This window comes from Lepus europaeus, chromosome 1 (genome assembly GCF_033115175.1).
Source record: "Lepus europaeus isolate LE1 chromosome 1, mLepTim1.pri, whole genome shotgun sequence".
NCBI lineage: Eukaryota > Metazoa > Chordata > Mammalia > Lagomorpha > Leporidae > Lepus > Lepus europaeus.
Window position 1 is genome coordinate 72,902,795 of NC_084827.1, and position 22,679 is coordinate 72,925,473.

At 42.3% G+C, this 22,679-nt stretch overlaps 1 protein-coding gene across 7 annotated transcripts in view; it reads right to left on the reverse strand.

The window, feature by feature from the left end:
* NCKAP5 (NCK associated protein 5) overlaps positions 1-22,679 on the reverse strand; it is a 957,082-nt gene that overhangs the window by 97,338 nt on the left and 837,065 nt on the right. For 6 of the 7 annotated variants that reach the window (XM_062185802.1, XM_062185829.1, XM_062185786.1 and 3 more), the window contains 3 exons: positions 14,204-17,973; positions 13,328-13,505; positions 3,962-4,040 (listed from right to left, as the gene is read on the reverse strand). In XM_062185802.1, the coding sequence (XP_062041786.1) occupies positions 3,962-4,040; positions 13,328-13,505; positions 14,204-17,973 (4,027 nt within the window). The remainder of the gene's footprint in view (positions 1-3,961; positions 4,041-13,327; positions 13,506-14,203; positions 17,974-22,679) is intronic. The other variant, XM_062185796.1, reaches the window with a different exon arrangement.

A 22,679-nucleotide genomic window follows, 5' to 3' on the forward strand; every position in this document is an offset into this window, starting at 1 on the left:
TTTTTTTTTTTTAGACAGGTAGAGTGGATAGTGAGAGAGAGAGACAGATCTTCCTTTTTGCCGTTGGTTCACCCTCCAATGGCCGCTGCGGCCGGCGCATCTCGCTGATCTGAAGCCAGGAGCCAGGTGCTTCTCCTGGTCTCCCATGCGGGTGCAGGGCCCAAGCACTTGGGCCATCCTCCACTGCCTTCCCGGGCCATAGCAGAGAGCTGGCCTGGAAGAGGGGCAACCGGGACAGAATCCGGCACCCCAACCAGGACTAGAACCCGGTGTGCTGGTGCTGCAAGGCGGAGGATTAGCCTGTTACGCCACGGCGCCAGCCCAATTTTCAGAGTTCTGAACTAACAGTAAGACTTTGCCTGTGCCCTTGTTACAATGCAAATATGTAAGGTATCTGTTTAATCTGTTGCTCTAGTGATGTAAGTTTACAATATTAGCTAGCAAAAATCTAAGAGAGGACAAGAAGTAAGGAAATAAAAAGCTCCTGATAAAACTGAAATGTACTGGTTTATGGTGTGAAGTCAGTCAAGTGTAATAATTGAGTATCTATTGCCCTCCTGTATGATACATTAGTAGCTGGCAGGAGAGCTCAGTCTGAGGAGGAAGGGGAGAAAGATGATGCTAGGCTGGGGTGGTAGGATCCTTTAGAGGTAGCATCAGCTCCTGGGGTAGAGAGGACAGCACCAAGGCAACTTCACAGCACTGTCCAAGGAAAGCTGGAAATAGGGTTATATCATGTGCCCTGTCGTAACATACTGGTGGTAGGAGCCCTTCTGGTTGCTGCAGAATAGGCTGGGTGTATATTCAGCTAGTGTGTGTGTGTGTGTGTGTGTGTGTGTGGTGGGGGTAAGCAGATTCCATTCTACCATGGGGCAGTGAGTCATTTGCCCAGTGAACTCCTGTCAAATTGTTCTTTGTAATTCTTTTAGGTTTGGGGAAAATAACACGTATTCTTCACTTCATGATATTATACAAGGCCTCCCTCTTTTGGGGGATCGGAGGGAGACACCACTGCATTCTGTTTGACTTCTTCCTCAAATTCCTCAAAAGGCATTTTTCTCCTCTTTATAAGGATTTCCAACCCCTCTTTCCATTTAGGGAGTAGTAAGAGTCAATGTGCAACCATAGTCAACAAGCATGAAGACACAAAGCCAACGTGGTAATGATGGTTGAACAGACAGATAAAATGAAATAGGGCTTTGGATGACATTGTTGAGCTGCTCTATGTCTCGTTTGTGTTCGCCTTCCACTAGACTTTTGATTATATAAGATGATCAAATGGACATAATTACTTAAATAATGGCTTGTCAGTCAGCTTTCTTTTTTGTTGTTTACTAGTGGCTACCAGCAGCTTATTCATATAGTTCTCCACCACTTTGGAGAAGTAAGTGCACAATGTTCTAAAGACAAAATAATCATCTATCAAAACGATGGTCAAATCTACATCCAGTATTGTAAGTGTTGAAAGGAAATGGCTTAAGATCTAAATGAACTTAATTATTATCTTGTTACCACACAGGAAATATTTAGAGGTTAAATTGCCATTGATTCTATTTCATTGCAAGAAATTATGAATGACTAATTGACAAAAAACTATATATAGATGAAATGGTTATTTTTCCATTCAATTATTTTTTATAGCCATTGTCTATATTCCCAAAAAACTAGGGCCTTTCTGCTTTTTATTTTTTAAAGTTCTTATTTGGTTAAGTATTAAGCCTTTTTACTGCAATATAAATTTAAAATGTTATCTCAAAAACAAAAAAAGAAAGAAAGGTAGAAGGAAGGAAGATGTGATAGATGGAGGAAGGGAATGATATTATGTTTTTAGACTTGTGCGTACAAATCATATTGAGTCTGTTAGAATTAAAATAAAAAAAATGAAATAAAAAGTAAAGGAATACTGTCCAACAGAACAGTGACGAAGGAATGTTTACATAGATCATAGAGGAAACTCCAAAATGTTTGTATAAAACAGAATTAAAAATTAAAAGATAATTTGGGTGCAAACATTAAAATCCATGAATATTCAGGATCTTCAAAAAGTTTAAGAACAATGTGTTTTATGGAAAAGCCATTCATGAATTTCAAAAATGTTTTCAACAAAATAAACTTGGAATTCAAATTTTCCACAAACTTTGATGTATCCTGATACATATTTGTGTGATAAAGGAAATGTTAATATAGAACATAGAGAATATGTGACCACTGAACACTCAAAATGTGGCTAGTGCTATTGAGTTACTAAATTTTTAATTTTATGTTGCTGTAGTTAATTTATATGGAAATAAAAAGCCACATGTGACTAACAGCAATCATATCAAATAGTGCAGATCTAAAGAATTCTTTGTATATTAAGAAAAATCTACATTACTGTAGTTCCCTTTTAAAAGAATCCAGTCTTTAATTTTATATACATTATTTTATAGGACCAAGAACTCCTGATTATGGAAAAATGATGACCCAGTGAGGCTTTACATAGTGGCATGTTTGAAGACTATTAAACTTGCATATTAGCTAACTATGCAGAACTGATACCAATTTAAACATTTTTCATTGACAACTGTAATAAAGGATCTTTTTTGAATAATACTTTTATTCAGACTACCATGCATTCAGCTGTTTGTTAAGACTTTTGTACCCCCAAATATACATGAAAAGAATGATGGTATATCAGTCTCATACAGCTGTGGGGGTACAACAACTCTCTGAAACAAACTAAACTTTAGATTGCAGAAGACTCCTGGATATGCTAGACACAGTCACAAAGTGTACATGGTGCTAGAGCCATGGCATACTGAGAGATAGCAGATAAAGTTATTCCTGATGGGATAGGAGCAGTGGATACTGATGATACCAGAAACTAGCAATCTGTGACTGTCATATACTGGAACATGGCACACAATACTATCTACTATACCGAAAAGCAATCAGGAGAAATGCTTCCCTTCATACCTTGGTGTCTTTTTTTTTTTTTTCCTTCCAGGCCAAAAGGAGGCCACCTAACGGAGCCTCTTTGCATCGAAACAAACAGAAACAACAGGTGGGACAAAGAACATGCCCCTCCTGCTCTTCAGGGCTGGAAACAAGATATTCCGAGGCTGAGGTAACTTAAAAGGAGAGATCCATTCTGGGACCTACTCCTTCACCTTATCCGCTAGGATGAAAGAAAGCCGCCTTGGTGTCTTGTGTAAAGTTAAATGCTCAGCATTTTGATAGTCAAAACTATTTTTAGACTCCAAGAAGCAACTAATTCTGTAAGTATCCAAGATGGTCGGTGCTATTAGACTTATCTTCCATCTCCTGAGAATCATGGTCACAATATAAACTCTCCATCATCAGTTACACTCTGGCTGCTGAAAACAGTCAGCCAAGACCCTTTGTTTTGGGAACTTGGGTTCCTTCAGTCTGGCGTAATGCACGACTTTAGGAAAATAGCTGAGAAGTTAAATTTATTACAGAAACAAGATTATTTTGATCAGCATTTTTTAACAGGAATAGTGAAAAATATGAGTCGAAGATTCTGGCAAGCCATATTTACTTACTGTATTTAGTTCTATGGGTATAAGGTATTTAACTTACAAAATTCTGTTCAAGAGAGCCATCACACTATATTTTTAACCGACAGGTATTTGTATTAGGAGCTTCTTGAGAGAATTAAAGAAACTGCAACTCTTCAGAATTGATTTTCTCCTCAGAAACAAATTATTTACGCTCAGTATTACTTTCACTTTAGACTGACAAATACTTCTCGTTAGTTCACATGGCATTTCTTTGCAAGCACCTATGTTTTCTTTGCAGGTGCTGCTTTGATCCACTTATTTTATGTCTGACAGATAAAGGTAACTATGTGTGACCATGAACTTGCTGTAAGCATAAGCTATGGTCTCTGGAAGCTTCTGAAAGAAAGTCACATGTAGAAAAGTCATAATCAAAAATGCATCAGAATGTGAGTTTTTACCTATGATGTGGCTCTGGAATGCAGAATCTGCAACTGGACCTTCTTCATCCTCTTGTAAGTTCTCGTTCTCCCCTTTTACCTGCAGCAACAAGAAAATACTGGAAGTTATATTAAATCTTCTGCATTACTCAGAGTAATGGTACATTCTACTACAATTGTGTGGGGGAGGGCACATTTACACATGGAAGTTTCTGAGGATGCGTACATACGAATTTCTTTCTTTTCATTTTTCCCCACTCTATGATTTGACTTTATTTTATAATTCCAAGTCTGTATCTGCAGAAATAGAATTCCAGCTTTGAAAAAGAAGATTTAGAGGGTATCTCATTCTATATAAGATTTTAGGGTGACTAAAGATAATATATTACATACGTCTCCATTAAAAATACTACAAAATAGGATTTTGGACATTTTGACTGTAAAAATATACTAAATGTTTGAAAAGATAAATGAATTTATGCTGATCAAACATTACACAGTGTATGGAAATATCACAAAGTACCAACATATATGCACAATTTTTATATATGTCTTAAAATTTTCAAAAATAAAACATTTATTTGTTTGAAGGGTGGAGAGTAAAGCAATCTCCTATCCACTGATGCATTCCCCCAAATGCCTGCAACAGCTGGGGATGAGCCAGGTGGAAGCCAGTGGCTGGCAACTCAATCCAGGACCTCCTTATGGGTAACAAGGACTCAAATACCTGAGTCATCTCCAACAGCCTCTCAGGGTCTGCATTATCAGGAAGCTTGAGTTACGAGTGGAGCCAGGAGTAGATTCTGATATGGATATAGATGTCCCAAATGAATAGACCACATGCCTGCCAACAACTTCGGTTTTCAATACTTATTCAACTCTAGGAGGTATAATTCTTCCAGAGTCAGAGAATTCCTCAAGTTGTTTTATAAAGAATAAAGAAGCGGCCGGCACCACGGATCACTAGGCTAATCCTTCGCCTGTGGTGCTGGCACCCCGGGTTCTAGTCCCAGTTGGGGCACTGGTTCTGTCCCGGTTGCTCCTCTTCCAGTGCAGCTCTCTGCTGTGGCCCAGGAGGGCAGTAAAGGATGGCCCAAGTGCTTGGGCCCTGCACCCGCATGGGAGACCAGGAGGAAGCACCTGACTCCTGGCTTTGAATTGGTGCAATGCGCCGGCCGTAGTGGCCATTTGGGGGGTGAACCAACGGAAGGAAGACCTTTCTCTCTGTCTCTCTCTCTCACTGTCTAACTCTGCCTGTCAAAAACAAAAAAAGAATAAAGAAGTATATTAAAAATATACTCACATCACCTGACTTTCCTGCAATAGAATTCTGAGTGATTTTTTTAAATTCTTCCAACAATGAAACAAAGTGACTATGATGTGTACATCAGTGAACTATGGCACTGAGACACTTTTCTAGACTTTCATGTCAAAGATATTTCCCTCATATTTCCATTGGAACACCCAGAGGCTTGACAGGAACAGCATCAGATCGAAGTCAGGATAGAAACTCATGAAGTTAGTTTGTATGGATGAGAATGAGAACTGTGAGGTCCAAGATGCTTCCCTAAAATTGTACACAAAGAGGAAATGGTAACACTGACATGAAAACTTAAGTTCTTTCTTCCCAATCCAGCAGTAACAGCAGTAATAGCATCAACAATGGCAGTCATAATGAAAGCAGCAAACACTTAAACACTGTGTGGCAGGTGCTGTTTAATATTCTCACATGTAGGGTTTTATAAGTCTCACAACAAAGTTCTGGAGCAGGTGCTACTGGGAGCTTCATTTTAGAGATGAGCTCCCATCCCCAAACAACAGAGAAGATGAAGAATTGTCTAGGCAATGGACCTGGGACTCAAAAAAACCAAGTCTGACTCCAGATTTGTGTTCATCTGGGGGACTCTATTCTTAAATTTCTACTCAGCTATGACTATGCTTGTGTAGACCTGGCCTCAGTACCAAGATACCTTGTGTTCCTTGGTGGGATGACTCTAGCTCCTTAAAAACACATTTCAGCAGTCTCCTGGGCAGCCAATGATATTAATGTCAGCTGTGCAATGTGATGGGGTTCTTGCTCAGGTTTATGCACTAGAGATGGACAGTGAGCTTGCTCAGGGGTTTAAGTTGACATCAAGAAACCATCAAGGGCTGGTGTTGCGGCTCAATAGGCTAATCCTCCGCCTTGCGGCGCCGGCACACCAGGTTCTAGTCCCAGTTGGGGCGCCGGATTCTGTCCCGGTTGCCCCTCTTCCAGGCCAGCTCTCTGCTATGGCCCGGGAAGGCAGTGGAGGATGGCCCAAGTGCTTGGGCCCTGCACCCCATGGGAGACCAGGAGAAGCATCTGGCTCCTGCCATTGGATCAGCGCAGTGCGCTGGCCGCAGCACGCCGGCCGCGGCAGCCATTGGAGGGTGAACCAATGGCAAAAAGAAAGACCTTTCTCTCTGTCTCTCTCTCTCACTGTCCACTCTGCCTGTCAAGAAAAAAAACAAAAACAAAAACAAAACAAAACAAAAAAAACCATCACTTTATACTTGCAATGTACAAATTAAGATGGTTGTATACTGACCTTGAGCTAGATTAAGGCTTCTACTTTTTCCCTCCTCATATTTAATGGAATAAGACCAATTATTCACATTTTCTGACTAGGGTTCCATTATTATGATGTAATTGGTGACGGGGCTAGCATTGTGGCATAGCAGGTTAATCCTCTGCCTGCAATGTCGGCAACCCATATGGGCACCTGGTTCGAGACCTAGCTGCTCCATTTCTGATCCAGCTTCCTGATAATGTGCCTGGGAAAGTAGCAGAATATGGTCTAAGTCCTTGGGCACCTGCACCCACATGGGAGACCCAGAAGAAGCTCCAGGCTCCTGGCTTCAGATTGGTACAGCTTCAGCTGTTGCAGCCATTTGAGGAGTGAATTTGCAGATGGAAGACCTCTCTCTCTCTTTCTCTCCTCCTCCTCTTTTTGTAACTCTGACTTTCAAATAAATAAAAAAATAAACCTTTTTTTGGGCCGGCACTGTGGTACAGTGGGTTAATGCCCTGGCCTGAAGCACAGGCATCCCATATGTATCCTGGTTCAAGTCTCGGCTACTTCCAATCCAGCTCTCTGCTATGGCCCGGGTAAGCAGTAGAAGATGGCCCAAGTCCTTGGGCCCCTGCACCCATGTGGGAGACCTGGAAGAAGTTCCTGGCTCCTGGATCCTGGCTTCAGACTGGGGCAGCTCTGTCTATTGTGGCCAATTGGGGAGTGAACCAGCAGATGGAAGACCTCTCTCTCTCCCTCTCTTCTCTCTGTATAACTCTGACTTGCAAATAAATAAATGTTTATAAAACAATAAAATAAAATAAATAAACCTTTTTAAAAAAAGAATGTAAAATTGGTGCTTAATCTGTATCATTCTAATAGCTGGAAGGTGGCAAATGTAACAGGGTATGTAGGCAGCCAGCTCAATTCCCAGGTTAGGAGAGGTTGTTAAGGGGTGGGTATCTAAAGACCATGCTTATCATTTTCTTTCTGCTCAGCAGTCTGCCCTGTGGGCATTTCCCCATTAGCACCTCCAGGGAAGCAGGTAGCAAATGAAAGAAGGGGAAAAAAGTCTTCATCAACTGTTTCTCATAGTGTATCTCTGTGGGTGGCAGAGGAAAAATACTGTGTATGTGACTGAGACTAAAGTGTAACTAATCTGCCTATAAAGTTCATTCAGCTCAGAGCTCTGTGACAAGTTTACTCAAAAATCTATTGAGGAAAGGATTCCCTAAACACCTCAACCTCTATTAATGATACATTGGGAGTATTCCATCCCTGCTTACAGAAACATCAAAGATTTTCTTTTTCAGTTCATTCCAGAAGTTAAGACAATATGTTCCATATTTCCCTCAAATATTTTCTTTGAGTTGGCTGAAATTTATCCATTTCACACTTGCAGGGGTTTTTCCTTTTTCTTTTTTTTTCTTTTTCTTTTCTTTTTTTTTTTTTTTTGACAGGCAGAGTGGACAGGGAGAGAGAGAGACAGAGAGAAAGGTCTTCCTTTGCCGTTGGTTCACCCTCCAATGGCCGCCGCGGCCGGCGCGCTGCGGCCGGCGCATCGCGCTGATCCGTTGGCAGGAGCCAGGTGCTTATCCTGGTCACCCATGGGGTGCAGGGCCCAAGCACTTGGGCCATCCTCCACTGCACTCCCTGGCCACAGCAGAGAGCTGGCCTGGAAGAGGGGCAACCGGGACAGGATCGGTGCCCCGACCGGGACTAGAACCTAGTGTGCCGGTGCCGGTAGGCGGAGGATTAGCCTATTGAGCCGCGGCACCGGCAGGGGTTTTTTCTTAACCCACTGGAATATGGGTGAATCAATATGGGTGTCAGTCTGTTAAGTTCTAAAATGAAATAATTAAAACAAAGTTCTTGTCTTACAGGGAAAGCAAAAGGGCTCTGAGAGGGGCACTGGTTAGTTCAAAGTCACATAGGTTTTCATCTTCAGAATGGATCCTTTTGCCACTGATACACTGTTTCGTTTTTTTTTTTTTTTTTTCCCCACAGCAGTTCATGCAACAGGTATACTTTCCTCATCTCCCAGACCTTAGGTATGGAGACAGTATTCCAAGAATCTATATAGTTAATTTTTTAATTAAGTATACCAAACATACATTCTCTCTCTCTCTCTCTCTCTGTGTGTGTCTATGTATTTGGTGCTTTGGTGCTCTTCCCTACTAGTCCCTAGCCCCTTTGCAGAACTTCACTATCCCCTTTCTCCAAGTATCATATTTAAGAAAGAAAGCAGAAGCCATCAGCCGTCAGACGGTCTGACCTGTCAGACCCTTGTCAGAGCCCTTCCAGAGCTGTATGCATTTAACAGCACATGCTAAATATGGTCTCTGGAGATTGGTCAAAGAATCTGGGCTTGCATACAAGGCTATTGGTCTCTTCCTTCTTTCTGCCAGCCTGAGCTGAATGATCCACGAGGGGTAGATGGACCATGCGAGGAAATTTTTACTTTGAAAGGGATGGATGCAGCAGCAGTAAAGGAATAGAAAATGGGGAGTATCCTATAATGTCTGACTCATCAGCTCTAATTATCCATACAAATAGACTTCATGCGCAGTGGTGAGTAATTAGAAAAAACCCTTTTGTCTGTAGAAATGAGAGGCATAATTTATTCTGGCAGATTACCCTTGCTAATTATATTTTTCATAGGATGAAATTTACATTAATTTTAATTCTTGATTACATAGCAGCTGGGTGTGAGAACCTTCCTGGCAGGTAACTGGATGCTAGATCAAGATTAAGAATTTGCCACGGGGCTGGTATTTTGGCTCAGTAGTTTGACCTGCAATCTGTGATGTCAGCACCCCACACTAATCAGGGTGCTGGACTGAGTCACAGCTGCTCCATTTCTGATCCTGCTCCCTGGCTAATGTGCCCAGGACGGCAGCAGAAGACAACTCAAGTACTTGGGAAACCCAGATGGAGTTCTGTGATCTTGCCTTTGGCCTGGCCTAACCTTGGCTGTTGCTGGTATTTGAGGCGTGAAGCAGCAGATGGAAAACCTCTCTGTCTCTCCCTCTCTCTCTTTCAAATAAATAATGACCCTCTGCCTTTTAAACAAACAAATACACCTTAAAAAAAAAAAACTTAACAAATAAAGGCATAAGTGGGATAATTTTCAAAGCACTTGGAAAGGATGAAAAGGGTGATAAAACCAAGGAGTCTGTCAAGTGTCTGGCTCATTAAAGACCAGTAGTTGGACATTTCTCATTTATTGCTGTCCAGGAACCTACACAAGTCAACGTCAGTAATGTCCCATTTGGTAAGAAGTAGCAAGTGACTCACAAGTAACTATAGCTCTCTCTGGTGTCTTCCAGGGATGTACCCATGAGTCCTGTTCATCTTCTGGGACTCTGAAGCTGTAGTGGAAACTACTACAAATGTCCCATTTAGTGTCATTACATCTACTGTGTTCTATTAACCCCTACCACTAGAAGGAAGAAATAGAAGTAAAAGAAAAAAAAAATCACCAATGATCAATTTTTACATGTACAATTTTATAACTAAACTTAGTATTTAGGAAACTTCATGTGGAACTCTGTACATATTTCTTCTCAAAATCAGCTCAACACTAACAATTTTCCAAACAAACATTTTGATGCCAAAGCACATTTAAAAGGCAAACACCATAATTAATCTGTGTGAAAGAGAGTATCATCTTGGGAGGGAAAATTTCTGGAAGGCAAAGCTTGGGAAAAGGTGGTCATTGGGAAAACTCTACAGGAGAAGAAAAAAGATACATTCTTAAGTCCACCAATGTAGAACAAAATCTTCCAATTAAAGAAACTGAAATCACAACATTTGGCAGAACTTAAGATGATAGTTCGTGTAATTACTCCAATATTTAATTATTATAATTACTCTATTATTTATCACCACAGTATTATTTTAATAGATAGTATTTGGTGGTTTTTTTATGAACAGATATGCTTTTTAGATTGCGTGACATTGGGTGAAGAGAACACCTTTAAATTAAAATGTCCATACCAACATGGTCATCTAATTCTGTGCATGATGAGGTATATGATCCCATTAATTTTGTTACAATGATTTTTATTTTTGGCCAGTGGCAGTTAGACAGGAGCCTGGAGCTATCACCCTTTGAGACTTATCATTTCAGAAAATCATCTAAAGACAGGAAGGAAGAATTAACAATGTGTAGTAAGCTGAGTGTACCTCTCTCTGACTTACTGACTTCATGCCAATGAAGTATTACTGGGGCAAATCTTTTCCCCATTTTATGTAAATTATATAAAGTCATTTCAAGTACAGACTAAAATGGCCTCTGGTCTAAATCACACAAAAGCTAGAGCTAAGTGGTCTGTAAATGATGGTAGAAATGGAGACATAAGCCTCTAATTAAAGCTCTGAAAAGAGAATTAGATTTAATTCAACAAAGCACTAATGGGAGTTTTACACATATTTTAGAATGTATCTAACAATACTAAAAAGCGACATGCAGTTACTTGTGAACTAAGTAGGATTTTGCTACATATATGGATTTCTTACACATATGGAAATAATCTATTATTACAGTGGATTAAAATCATTGAAGTGTCCTAGGATTTTCATAACTAAATATAATCTTGCTTTGTAGAGTAGGAGGGGCCATGGTATATTATGTCTTAAGGCTGCTGAACAGTGGTTTTATTCAGGAAAAAAAGAATGATATGTAACATGTTATATACAGCTATTGTTTTCGCCCAAAATAACTAGCATGAGAAAAATTCTTTATAACTCATTCTAAAATAAGCAGATAGCAAATTTACCTTGAATCCTCACAGGGGAAAATTCTTTCAAAGTCTGGATTTTAAAAGGTTCACAAGTATTCACATTAATGTGCTTTAGTATCGCAATATATCTTATTTTACATCTAATCTTCTTCCTAATATGCTGATAAATACATAATAAATGGGTTTTTACTGCCACTCTTGTACCAGCCCCAAGGGATACTACAGCAAATGTCCGCTCTGAAATTAGTAATTTCAGCCAAATCCACACTGACAACTATGGAGATGAAACAAAAAGCAATGCATGTTACATTTTTAAAAAATGCCTAGCTGGTCATCTATGTGGGTTAACAACATTCCTCTATTTGGAAAAAGCTTCCCAATATGATGAGTGTTCTCTTGCAGCTCATCAGAAAAATTAGCACATGCCCATTGCTGATGTGTATTTGGGTGGTGAGTGAGCCTCTGTACTTCACGGAAAACACAGCGTTTCCATCAGATATTCTCAGAATACCAAAGAAACCTTATTGCTAGCTTGTGAAAGCCAGCAGATGAGAGAAGAAAAAGCATGGTAAATTATTTCAGCATTAGGAAGTAACACAAAAGTAAAAATGAAATTGTAAAAGCCAAACACAGGCTCTTTTGTTTTCTGGGTATTTCATACAGTGAAGATGCACCCTAAGCTGTCAGATCCATACTAAATGGGGCATAAATGGCATTCCTCTGATAAGGGGCTCTGTCAGGCTATCAAAGTTTTCCATCAGCTGGATTGAATTTCCGGCATATTGCACATTTCCACGCGTTCATTCTTTCTTTCCTCACAGTGACACTACAAGGACACCCTTAGATATGCTTACAATTTGTGGTTTTATAATGCAGGGACAACTTCATTTTTAAAGAAGGGATGACACTGTGAAAGCAAAGAGCAAAAATGAGGAACATTTGCAGCGAACAGTCTGTGTGTGATTTCACAAAGTTTGAAAAAAAAAAAAGCCTTTATAGTTTTTCAGAGACAAGGGCTATCTGAACAAAAAAAAATTAAATGTGAATTTGTTTCAAATTAAAATCTGCCTGTGAAACTCTTATCTAAGATACACTTAACATTGAGGAATTGTAACTAATAATTAGTAACTGATAATGCCAAACATAATTACTTTTAGGATCTCCTCTACTCTTGAAGCACACCAGGAAAAAATGTATAATTGCTTCAAATTTCAAGGTTTCCCCCCAGTAAATGATAGTATGGACTATATTTTATAATTTCCTTAGTGAAGTACAAAAATAAGTGGATATTATAATTCTATATAGAAAATTTGGGGGGAGGGTTAAGTGCTTTAAAATTTATTAAAGGGAACAAGGGCAAACACCACTAAATCAATTATATAAGAACATAAAGAACATAACCAAAGGGAGTGCAATTTCAGGCAACTTTAAAACAAAAATGTTTTCTGAATTGAGCACTCTCTAGGGAAATATTAAAACATCTCTTTATTTTTTTTAAGGCAGTTCACTCCCTGAGTTCTGAACCTCATAATTATAAGGCTAAAAGAGAAGGAGCCAAGTTCCAAAAACGAATTTCTTTGTGTTAGCACTTCTTGTCTATGAAGGATGAAATTGGTGCTTAGAATTCATAACAAATGAACAATGCTGAGACCAAATCATCAAAACAGTGAACAGTCTCTTAAATTGCTTAGCATTTTCACTTTTAAAACCATGTTCATTCCTTATTTATTTATTTTTTCTTTTTTTTTGCTGGTGGTGTTGGAATTCATCACGAAAACAAATTTCCAACATGAGGTATAATTTGAGAATGACACTGGCAGCATTAGCCTCCTGCACTGCTCTGGGAATGCACTCCATTCTGAAAACAGCGCTGGGAAAGGCAGTGTTCCTGGTGGGATCCAGGCCCACTCGCTCTCTAGCTGCCATCGCACGGCTGCGGTTGTCATCAGCCTTTCTCTGTTCTGAAATCTTATTTTTTACAAACTCTCTCCTCCCCTCCACCCCCCAGTCTCTCTTGCACATCCATTTGCATCAGCAAAGGGTAGGAAGAGCTCAGACAGAACAGCTCCAAAGGAAGCACCCTGTAACCAGGATGGTGGAGCACTTACCAGGGAGTCTCTCGGTGTTTCCATGTCGGCTTTGGTTCTGGTGTTTTTCTTGTGGTTTCCCTGTGAGCTGATGGAGCTGCCACTGAGACAGGAGCTCTGGGAACTGCCCTTTAACACATTCCTGCAGGAAATATCATTTGATCCACTTTCTGTCTGTTGAGCTGCTTTCTTATCAACTCTGCAGGTAGAAAGTGATTCCTCTGATAAATTACATTGCTCTTCTTCATTCACTCTCCTTTCCCCAATCCTTTAAAGTTTAAAGTAATCTCCACATATCTCTTTTTCAACCTTTGTGTGACAAATGTTACTCACTAGCCTTGATTAAATTTTCAAATATTCAAGTAGGGTGTCGATTTAGATTTGACAATATAATAATTTACTTTTATAACTTCTTGTGGGGAGGGCAAAAATAAAAACCACTGAAGAGTGATTGCTAAACATATTTCTGCCTTAAGATTGGCAGGAAATGTAATTATTTCTGATAAACTTTCTAAGTACATGTTGGCTCAGAACAATCAATGAAATCAGTATGCTTTAAAAATCTATGTGTAATTTTCTTCCATTTCATGCCATGTGAGTACATTCATGGTTCCTAGTGTAGGTTGAATTCTGTATCAACCTTGATAAAAGTTACCATTCTTTAATTTCAAAGACCACTGGTTTGGTTAACCAAGTAACATGGACTAAATTATCATTTTATTGCTAACTTTGATTTCATTGCTTATATTCCAGTTAATGTATAAAAGTCAGCGACTATGCATTCCTGCTTGAATGAAAAGCATGCTTGACCAATGTTTTAACATGCAGGACGTGAACAACTCTCCATCTCAGGGTGAGGGGCCCCTTCTACATTGCCCCTCCTTCCCAATGAGTTACCTGTTCAACAGTTCTGTCATGAAGGCATCATTTGCTGGACATGTGACAGGGCTGGGTCTACTTCTGGCTTCAAACTTCCTTTGGTTGTAAGTGTTCTGTGGCATTTTCACAGTTGTTTTGCTCTGTGAGCCACTGTCTGCCCCATCTACTGACTCAGTGTCCCTGTTGAGCTCATTTCCTATCTCACACTGCAGCTCAGTTTTCTTTCTCTCTTTTTTCCTCTCTGATTTTAGCTGCTTGTTTCCAAATCCTAGCACTTTCATATCTTTCTTTTCCACTTTGGTTTTGGGCACGTCCATTTTCCTGTTACTGAGAGCTGGGAGCCGGCTCTTCCGAAAACCAAACCAGCTGGCGAATGAAGGCCCTGGCTTCTGCTTGGCTTCCACAGAGGTGGACTTTGTTTGCACTTGGCCCTTTTCCACGTTTTCCTGAATGCACAACATGACCTTTTCTTCGATTGTGGGTGAGAGGGGGGCTTCCGGGCTCACAGCACCAGTTCTTGTTGTAGAGGCATCTGGATGCCTTCCCGAAGTTTCTACCTTGGATGTCCTGCTTGTTTCAAAACCGCTGGGATGCTGTGTCCTCCCCGGACTCTGCAGGGCTCGAGGGCAGTCTGTTGGTATGACTGGGCACCTGCAGTGGTCGCTGCCTGTTTCTGCAGCTATGGCCACACTGGGACATTCTCCCTGAGTGTATGTCTGCGGGGCCTCTGCTCCAGGTGGTGGGAGGAGCCCTTCAGACTTTGGAGGGATCCTCAAAGGCAACTTGCTAGGGCTCCCATGCTGGCTAGTACTGTCTGCACTCCCCAGGGAGCCCTGCCTGGAGGACGGGTGGCCCAGGGGCCTCCCAGCACTGAGAAGGCTCTCAGGCATGGGGGCAGAAGGGGTCCTACTCAAAGAGCCTTCCATGGTAGAGTTCTGCCTGGTGAGAGAGTTGCCTCTGTCAGCAGTGTTGGTAATAATCTGAGTTCGGATTTTGCCAGGCCCTTCCGTGGGGGGCGTGGAAGGCTTGTCTCCTGAGTGAGTGCTAAAGCTCTGGCTGCGGGCTTTGGCGCCGTTCATGCCCAGCGCTGGCTTCAGGTGTGGCTTACTGGAGGACAGGGATCTTTTCACAGATCTGTTTTCTAATCCGTCTCTTCCATCAGCCCCAGAGCTGCTGTTTTCCAATGGCTCTGGTAGTGCTGTTTCCACAGAAAGCCCATCAGTAACAGTGTCTTGCACTTGGAAATCCAGAGTGGCTGCACCTATTTCCCCTCCAGTGGTCTCTAGGCTTGCTGGATTCTTGCAGGCCTCGAGCTTGGACTTGCTTGCAGCCACAGAGCTTTTAGAGGCTTCATTTAAACTGTCTTTTTCATGCTTTCCTGGGACTGTGGAACTTTTCCTGAGCAACTGGGGAGACTTCATGAGAACTCTGAGCCCCACTGGGAGGCGCGTTTTCAGTCCTTTCTCTTGAGTGTTTGGACAACCATGTGGCACATTATGGCTTTTGTACGATGACGATGACGATGAAGGACTGTTCACCTGAGATGATGCTGACTCATTCATCCCTAAGAAGGCAGGCTTGGGGGATGTGGGGATGCCGCTGTCATTCACCTGTCCTTTTCTTCCTGGAGATACAGTTTTGGATGATGTTGCCTCCGGGGCCTCATGGGTTGAAGGGCAATTCTTGGGAGTCCGTAACCCTAAGTCTGTGTGTGCTGTCCCAAGGGTTTGTTGAGAGGTTCTGGGGACACCTCTCTTTGGAGAGGCCTTGGGAGGCCCTGGAGCTGTCATGGCAGGTGAGGTGGAGGGAGTGTATGCAGGGCATCTGGCTTGAGTCACCGTTTCTGGGGTGGACAGAGGGTGAGTGAGGACAGGCTTTCTGAAGGCCATGGAAGGCTTCTTCTTAAGTGCTTCTGCTGTGGCCTGATTGGAAGAAGAAACAGGGGCAGGGGTTCCTTTCAGCAGGGGGCATTTGAAGATGGTTCTCGCAGTTTCACCGGGGCCCCTGGTTTCAGACCTGGCAGATGAAGGGGGTGGTGAACAGTCACGACCAGGCCTGACCAGTAGCGAGACTGACCTGCCCGGAGGGGGTGGTGGGGAAGGGGGCTTTACCTCTGCCTCTGGCCCAGAGTCACAGAGTCTGTCTCTCATGGGTGGGTCGCCACTGTTGCTAGGCTCCATGAGGGGCCTAGACCGTGACCCTGGTGTCTGCCTCTTGGAGCACTGGGCCCAGTCCCTCCTGCTGGACATTCTGGAGCTGTGAGGAAGCTGAGCAGGGTGCTTTGGAATGTGAGAATCTGGTCGTAAATCAAAAAGGGGTCCTGGACTTTCGGTCTTTGCGAACCGTGAGAGTTTCACAGGCATGAAGGATGGAGATTTCTCGAGAGTCACGGGGCCGGATGAGGGCCCGAGTGTGCAGGCTTCAGTCTCCATGATTTTTGACTTCTGGGGTGAAGCCTTGCCCCTGGCAGGTATTTTTGTCAGACTTGGCTTCTGACAGACACCCAGAGGTGCTGAGGACCTTGGATGACCCTGGCATGACATGCTGTGTGTTGGTTTGGTCAGCTTTGGTCGCTCGGTATTTGGTGTTACTGCCCTGGGACTGAAAGATTCATTGGGTGCCAGGGGAATATCATCTGCACTGCCTTTTGGAATGTTTCCCTCAGTTTCATCTTCTGATCTCTTCAAAAAAGTACAGTCTCTTGCAGCACAGCTTGGTTGGAAAGGGGCGTTTCCCTGAGGTAAAAGTCCAGTGTGTTCTCCCGTGGGTGCAGCAGGGGCTGCGTCAATGCAGATTTCATCTCTGGTAACAGTGACAACTCCAGTCTGGTGAGAGCTGAATTCAATGGGCTCGCCATCTTCCGCATCAAATATTACAGTGATACATTCTTCCGAAGAAGTCCTTTTCACCACCCTTTGCTGCTTAATGAAGCTGAACGTCTTTGGCCTAGTCTCCAAGTGGATGGGCACTTGCTTTTTGTCCTCTTCAGGAAAGCCGTGGTGAGATTTGTCAAGTCCCACGAGCATGTCCAGGTTCTCCGTGGATTTGTCAGTGTCAGCAGTCAGTGACACATCTGAAGGGCTTTTCTCATCACTGCTCTCGATGTGCAACTCATCAAGGGTTTCATTGTCATCTGTGTCCGAAAGCTGGAGACTGAGAGCCACGTGGCCATGGCCTTGGCTGTGGAGACCCCTCTCACTCTGAGTCTGAGATGCCTGCAAGTTTGGGCACCACTTCCTCTCCAAAGGACAGTTGCTGGCACAACGCATCAGCTTTTCAGGTTTTTCCTTAGGATAAACCGAGGACGTGCCCTCGGAAAAATGTTTTCCATATGGCTCCCAGCCAACCAGACTGTCCGAAACACTGTGGGTTAATTTATTCCCATGCAGCCTGCAGCCCTGACTTGGAACTGCTTGCAGCAACGCTAAGGAAGAGGAGTCATCATCGGCATTAATGTGGGAACCTGTTTCATAAACAAATGCCTTGTGTGGCTCCTTGCAGGGGCTCCCCGGGCCAGCTGCTTTGCAGGGGGGATATTCCTTGAGGCTGTTACTCTTCACTCCTGGAGAATATATCCCTTCATTCGAGTTCATGCAATCTTTATAACCCCATTTGGTTATCACTGATGAGGGCTCAACTAATACTTTTCGCTTCTGTAGCTTCCTTAGCCCTTCCAAAATGTGGCTTTCCTTGATTCGAGTAGGAGGTAGTTCATCTGGAGGACTGGTAAAGCCACTTGGGAGTGAAGAATCAACACTTAGCCTTCTATCCCAGTTTTGTGAAGACTGCTAGGAAAGAAAATTAGGCATCAGGAATGATTAAGCCATAGGGAGCACCAAAATATAAAAAGAAAAGTCCAGCAATGGATTTAATTTGTGCTATTAATTGAAAGTATTCACATGAAAGTGCATGTATTAATTTGCTAATCCATTCCTTCATTAACTAGGCAGCAGACATCGATTTTTGCCAGGTGTTGTGCTAAGTAGCACAGTGACATAAGGAAACAGAAAATAAGGGCCCCACCTTCAAGAACAGAAAACCCATCAGGGGAGAGACTTGATCACAACTAACTGTCCATCAAGGGAGCAGAGAAGTGTAAATGGGCTGAGTACTCTGAAGATTCAGAGGACGGAGTACACAGTCCTTTTGGAAAAATCAGGAGAAACATTTAGGAAAGATGTGTTATGTATATACCTAGGCACTCAAAGGCAGATAGGTTTCTTTAGGTTAAGAGTAGGGGGAAATGATTTTTTAGGTAGAAGAGATGAGATGGGTGAAGACCCAAGCTGGAAGGAATGTTTGAGGTGCACTTAGGAAATCACCAGAAAACAACATAGCCTCACCACATAGTATCCTAGAGAGATAGAGAGAATACAGCCAGAAAAATATGTTGGTCTCTATCTTCCCCGCCCTCCCATTCTAACATGTGACAGTTCTGTGATTTCACAGCTTTCGTTGGTAAACAATGAACATCAATGAGAATTTTCTGAGGTTATTATATACACATGAATGAACATACAAAAGTACTTGAAAAAGCTGCTGGGAAAATGGAATTAAAAGATAACTTCATTGTGGTGCAAAATATTTTTGAAAATAGTCTTTTGATGTGACACATTTTCCATGAATTTGTTGAAGACCGCTTGAATAGCAGCAGGGCATTTGCTATTAGCACCCTATGGTAATTATTTACCCACTCACTCAGAAACACCAATTTCCTGCCCTTCATGCCTTCCTAAATGTCAGCCTCAGTTTTGGAAAAGTGGGAAGTGCTACATGGAAAGGACAGCATTCCACATATTCACATTTTTCACAGTACTGCTAAAGAGAAATGGAAGGGAAAAGAGGGGGACTAACATTTACTGAGCACCTGCTGTATCCTAGCCACCTGCACACTGCTTTAACTTCAGCTTCACAACACCACCTGAGGCAGGCACTAACCTTCCCATTTCACTACAGAGAAAGCACAGACTCTACAGGATTGGTCTGCTGGAGACCATCCAGTTAGGAGCTAAGGTCTGGACTCTGCTTCCTGAGGCTTTTTCTCTATCACTGTCGGTGTTGACTCAGCTGAACAGTAGCTGGAAGGGGGTGTGAACCCAGGCAGTCAATGCCATGCGACTTAAGTCAAGTTACAGCCTGCAGGTTCCCCTCTGCATTGGTGAGTGTCACAGCAGAGATCAAAGGTTATACTCCATACCATTTCTTGAATGGAACTTGCAGAGAATAAATGACAAGCCAGCACTCGAGGAAATGAGTGCATGCCGGGTCTGACCTAGTGACTTTCCTAAAAGGCTACATAATTAATGGTGCAGGACCTTATGGGAAGAATCTGGTGGTTCCAGAGGCTGTGCTCGAGGTCAGTTTCTGTAATAGCAGCTGCCCCCTGAATCACAACCCCGTGATCATCTGCAGAAGCTGAAAAGTGTCAGCAGCTTCTGCTGGAATACGGGCTTTTTAGTGAGCCGTGACTATATGCTTACATCTAAGGCATTTTTGTGAAAATTATTCTTGCTATCAACAAGACACAAGACACATACACGTTTATTTGTTTTTAAGCCAAATTATGTCTTTTTTTTTTTTTTTTTGGTATGTGTGTGTGTGAGCGAAGCAAGATGTATTTAAGTCAGAAACTTCCTGCTGCAGTGTTAGGAGGGGACTCCAAGAGAGAAAAACCCAATTAGGTATTTTCTTTAGGAAACTCGCCAGTGTTAGAAGTTGCTGGGGAGAGATGCTATTTGGAGATGTCAACCCTTCAAGGGGGGAGGGGCTCTTCCCCTATCCCATTAGAAACTCCTCTGGTACTCAAAAGAAATCTCATTAGTGAGTCTGGATATCATAGACTCACTAGAGAGCAGGCTGCCGCAGCTTTGGTTTCTAGTAACTTCTCTGATACTGATAGCCATATTGCCAATAAAAAAAAGGAAGCCAGGCAAAAGCACCCGACAGGGTCCTGAAAAAGGCAGATGTGCTCAAGCCCCAGAGATAGGCTTCGCTTTGCTTACCGCTCCTTCCTGCCTCTCCATACCCTGTTTATGGAGCAGCTCAATTCATCCCAGAGTCAGTGGCTGCCAACCTCTCAGGGCCCAGGCTCTCATCCTGGTGACATTAGCTATATCTTCCTGTCAGCTTTCCACAGGAGGTTATAGTGTTTAGTATCCTGCGGAAAGCTGGGGCCAATCTTGAAACTTGTGCTGGGGGAAGAATGACTCCCCTGTGTGGGGATGGGAGGATGAGAGGCATTTCCCACAGTGGGTGTTATTCTCTTCTGGGAAAAGGTGGATGCAGATTGTTCTAAGGAGCAGTTTTCTGGGCTTGCACGAATATCCACAGTCCTACCCTGTTTCCCAACGAGACACGTTTTTTAAAGGGCATTCTTGGTCTTAATGGGAACAGTGCCCCACATTTGAGGCTGACTCAATAAGTCAGAGTAACAGAATGGTTATGAGTGAAGGTCACAGAACCAACTGCTCAGCTCTGCCGCTACTGGTGATGGATCTCAGACCCGTTACTTAACTCCTCAGAGTCTTGGTTTCCCCATCCATAAAATTGTGAGAACAGGACAATCTACTTAATAGGCTATTTTGAGTATTAAAGGAGCTAGTATGAGTGGAATTCAAAAAGGTTGTGGAAAAAATTTAATTAAAAGGTAAGTTAATTTTCTTGAAAAAAAATTGAAATCCTGCACAGTTTTCTTTAACCCACAAGTTCCATGAAATTTTTGAAGACCCCTCACAAGTATAAATTTGTATTTCTATGTTGTGCAGGCTACTGTTTTTCATGCAAGCATTCTTTCTGTTTTTACCTAATATTTAAAAAGCACTTGTGAACTCAGAAACAGTCATATATGTATTATTATATAAGTTAATATTATATTCACATTGAAGTTCATATTGTATGAGTTTATTATGTTAGCTAATATTAGAGGAGTACCCAGCACAAGGTAAGAACTGTAGAAGTTCCCTGAAGTAATACAAGTTTAACATGTTTTGATGGGACTGAGTCTAGCCCGTTGGGCCTTGAGCATCAGGACTGTGCACTGTGAGATGTGACAGGTGTTTGGGGACTCCACTCTGACAAGACAGGCACCTTAGTGTCTAGGAAGTGAATTAAGAATCTTTCTCTTCTTCAGGGGACAGATTGCCTTGGAACATCAACAACTGCTTTAATTATAAGAATTTGAGTTCCCCCTCCCCCCTCCAAAAAAAAAAAAGGGAAGAAATAAAAGACTGTTAGAGAAGAGCTGTGAGAGTGAAAAGGGCAGAACCCTGCAGGGGCTGTGGAGCCAGTAATACTAACAGCGGAGCAAGGAAGCCTCCCCACCATCTACCCAGTGTCCTCTCCGCCTGGCTCCTTACAGTCCTTATCAGAGCTCTGAATAACCCCTCTGAGGGAGCAATTTTGATAATGCAGCAGGCTCTGAACTGTGCCCTAGAAGTTCAAGTCCAGGGGAATGAGTTCTAAATGCAGCTTAAAATATTTTTCTTTTTTTTTAAAGATTTATTTATTTGAAAGGCAGTATAACAGAAAGGAAGAAACAAACAGAACGAAATCTTCTACCTGCTGGTTCACTCACCAAATGCCAGCAACAGCTGAATTCAGGAGCCAGGAGGCCTATTTAGGTCTCCCATGTAAGTGGAAGGAACCCGAGTACTTAGGCTATAACCTGATGCTGTCCATGTACATTAGTAGGAAGCAAGATCAGAAGTACAGAGGAACTGGGACTTGAACTGGCATTCTGATATTGGATAAAGCAGTCCCAACTGGCAGCTTATCCCCAGTGCCACAATACCTAAACCTTTTCCTGAGCTCTTGTTTAGAAGATGAAAAAGCTACTCCTTCACAAATACTTTTGGGAGTTATGGAATTTTTCTGGATTCCACACTACATAAATCATAAACTAAATTGATCCAAATGGTAGAAAAATGACAGCCAAATAGTCTTATTTCGGATTTTCATTCCTGTGTACTCTTAGCTTTTGTTCAGCGTTAGGAAACTGCTAATCCAACTATTTCAAATACCTGACTTCAACTACTGTGCAAAAAAACTTGTTTAAAGCACCAGAGAATCTTCAGCTGTGTGGGCCCCCTTGAAAATGTGAGTCTGCTGTGATTTGAGTAGGTCTCCCTGAAGTCTATGTGTTGGAAACTTAACCCCTAAATACATATATTCATGATATTTAGAGGTGAGGCCTTTGAGAGGTAATTTAGGGCTAGAAGAGGTCATGCAGGTGAGGCTCCCACATAGGGATCAGTAGCTTGAAAAGAGACTCCTGAGCTTGCATGCTCATGTTCTCTCCCCCGACTGGTTGCTTTCCACCATGTGATGAAGCAGCAGGAGGGCCCTCCCCAGAGACCAGCATCATGCATTTCAACTCCCAGCCTTCAGAAGTGTGAGAAATGTAATTTTTTATATATAAATCACCCATTCTGTGGTATTCTGTTACAGTAACATAAAATAGACTAAGATAGTCATTCTAGAAGCAGTAACCACTGGA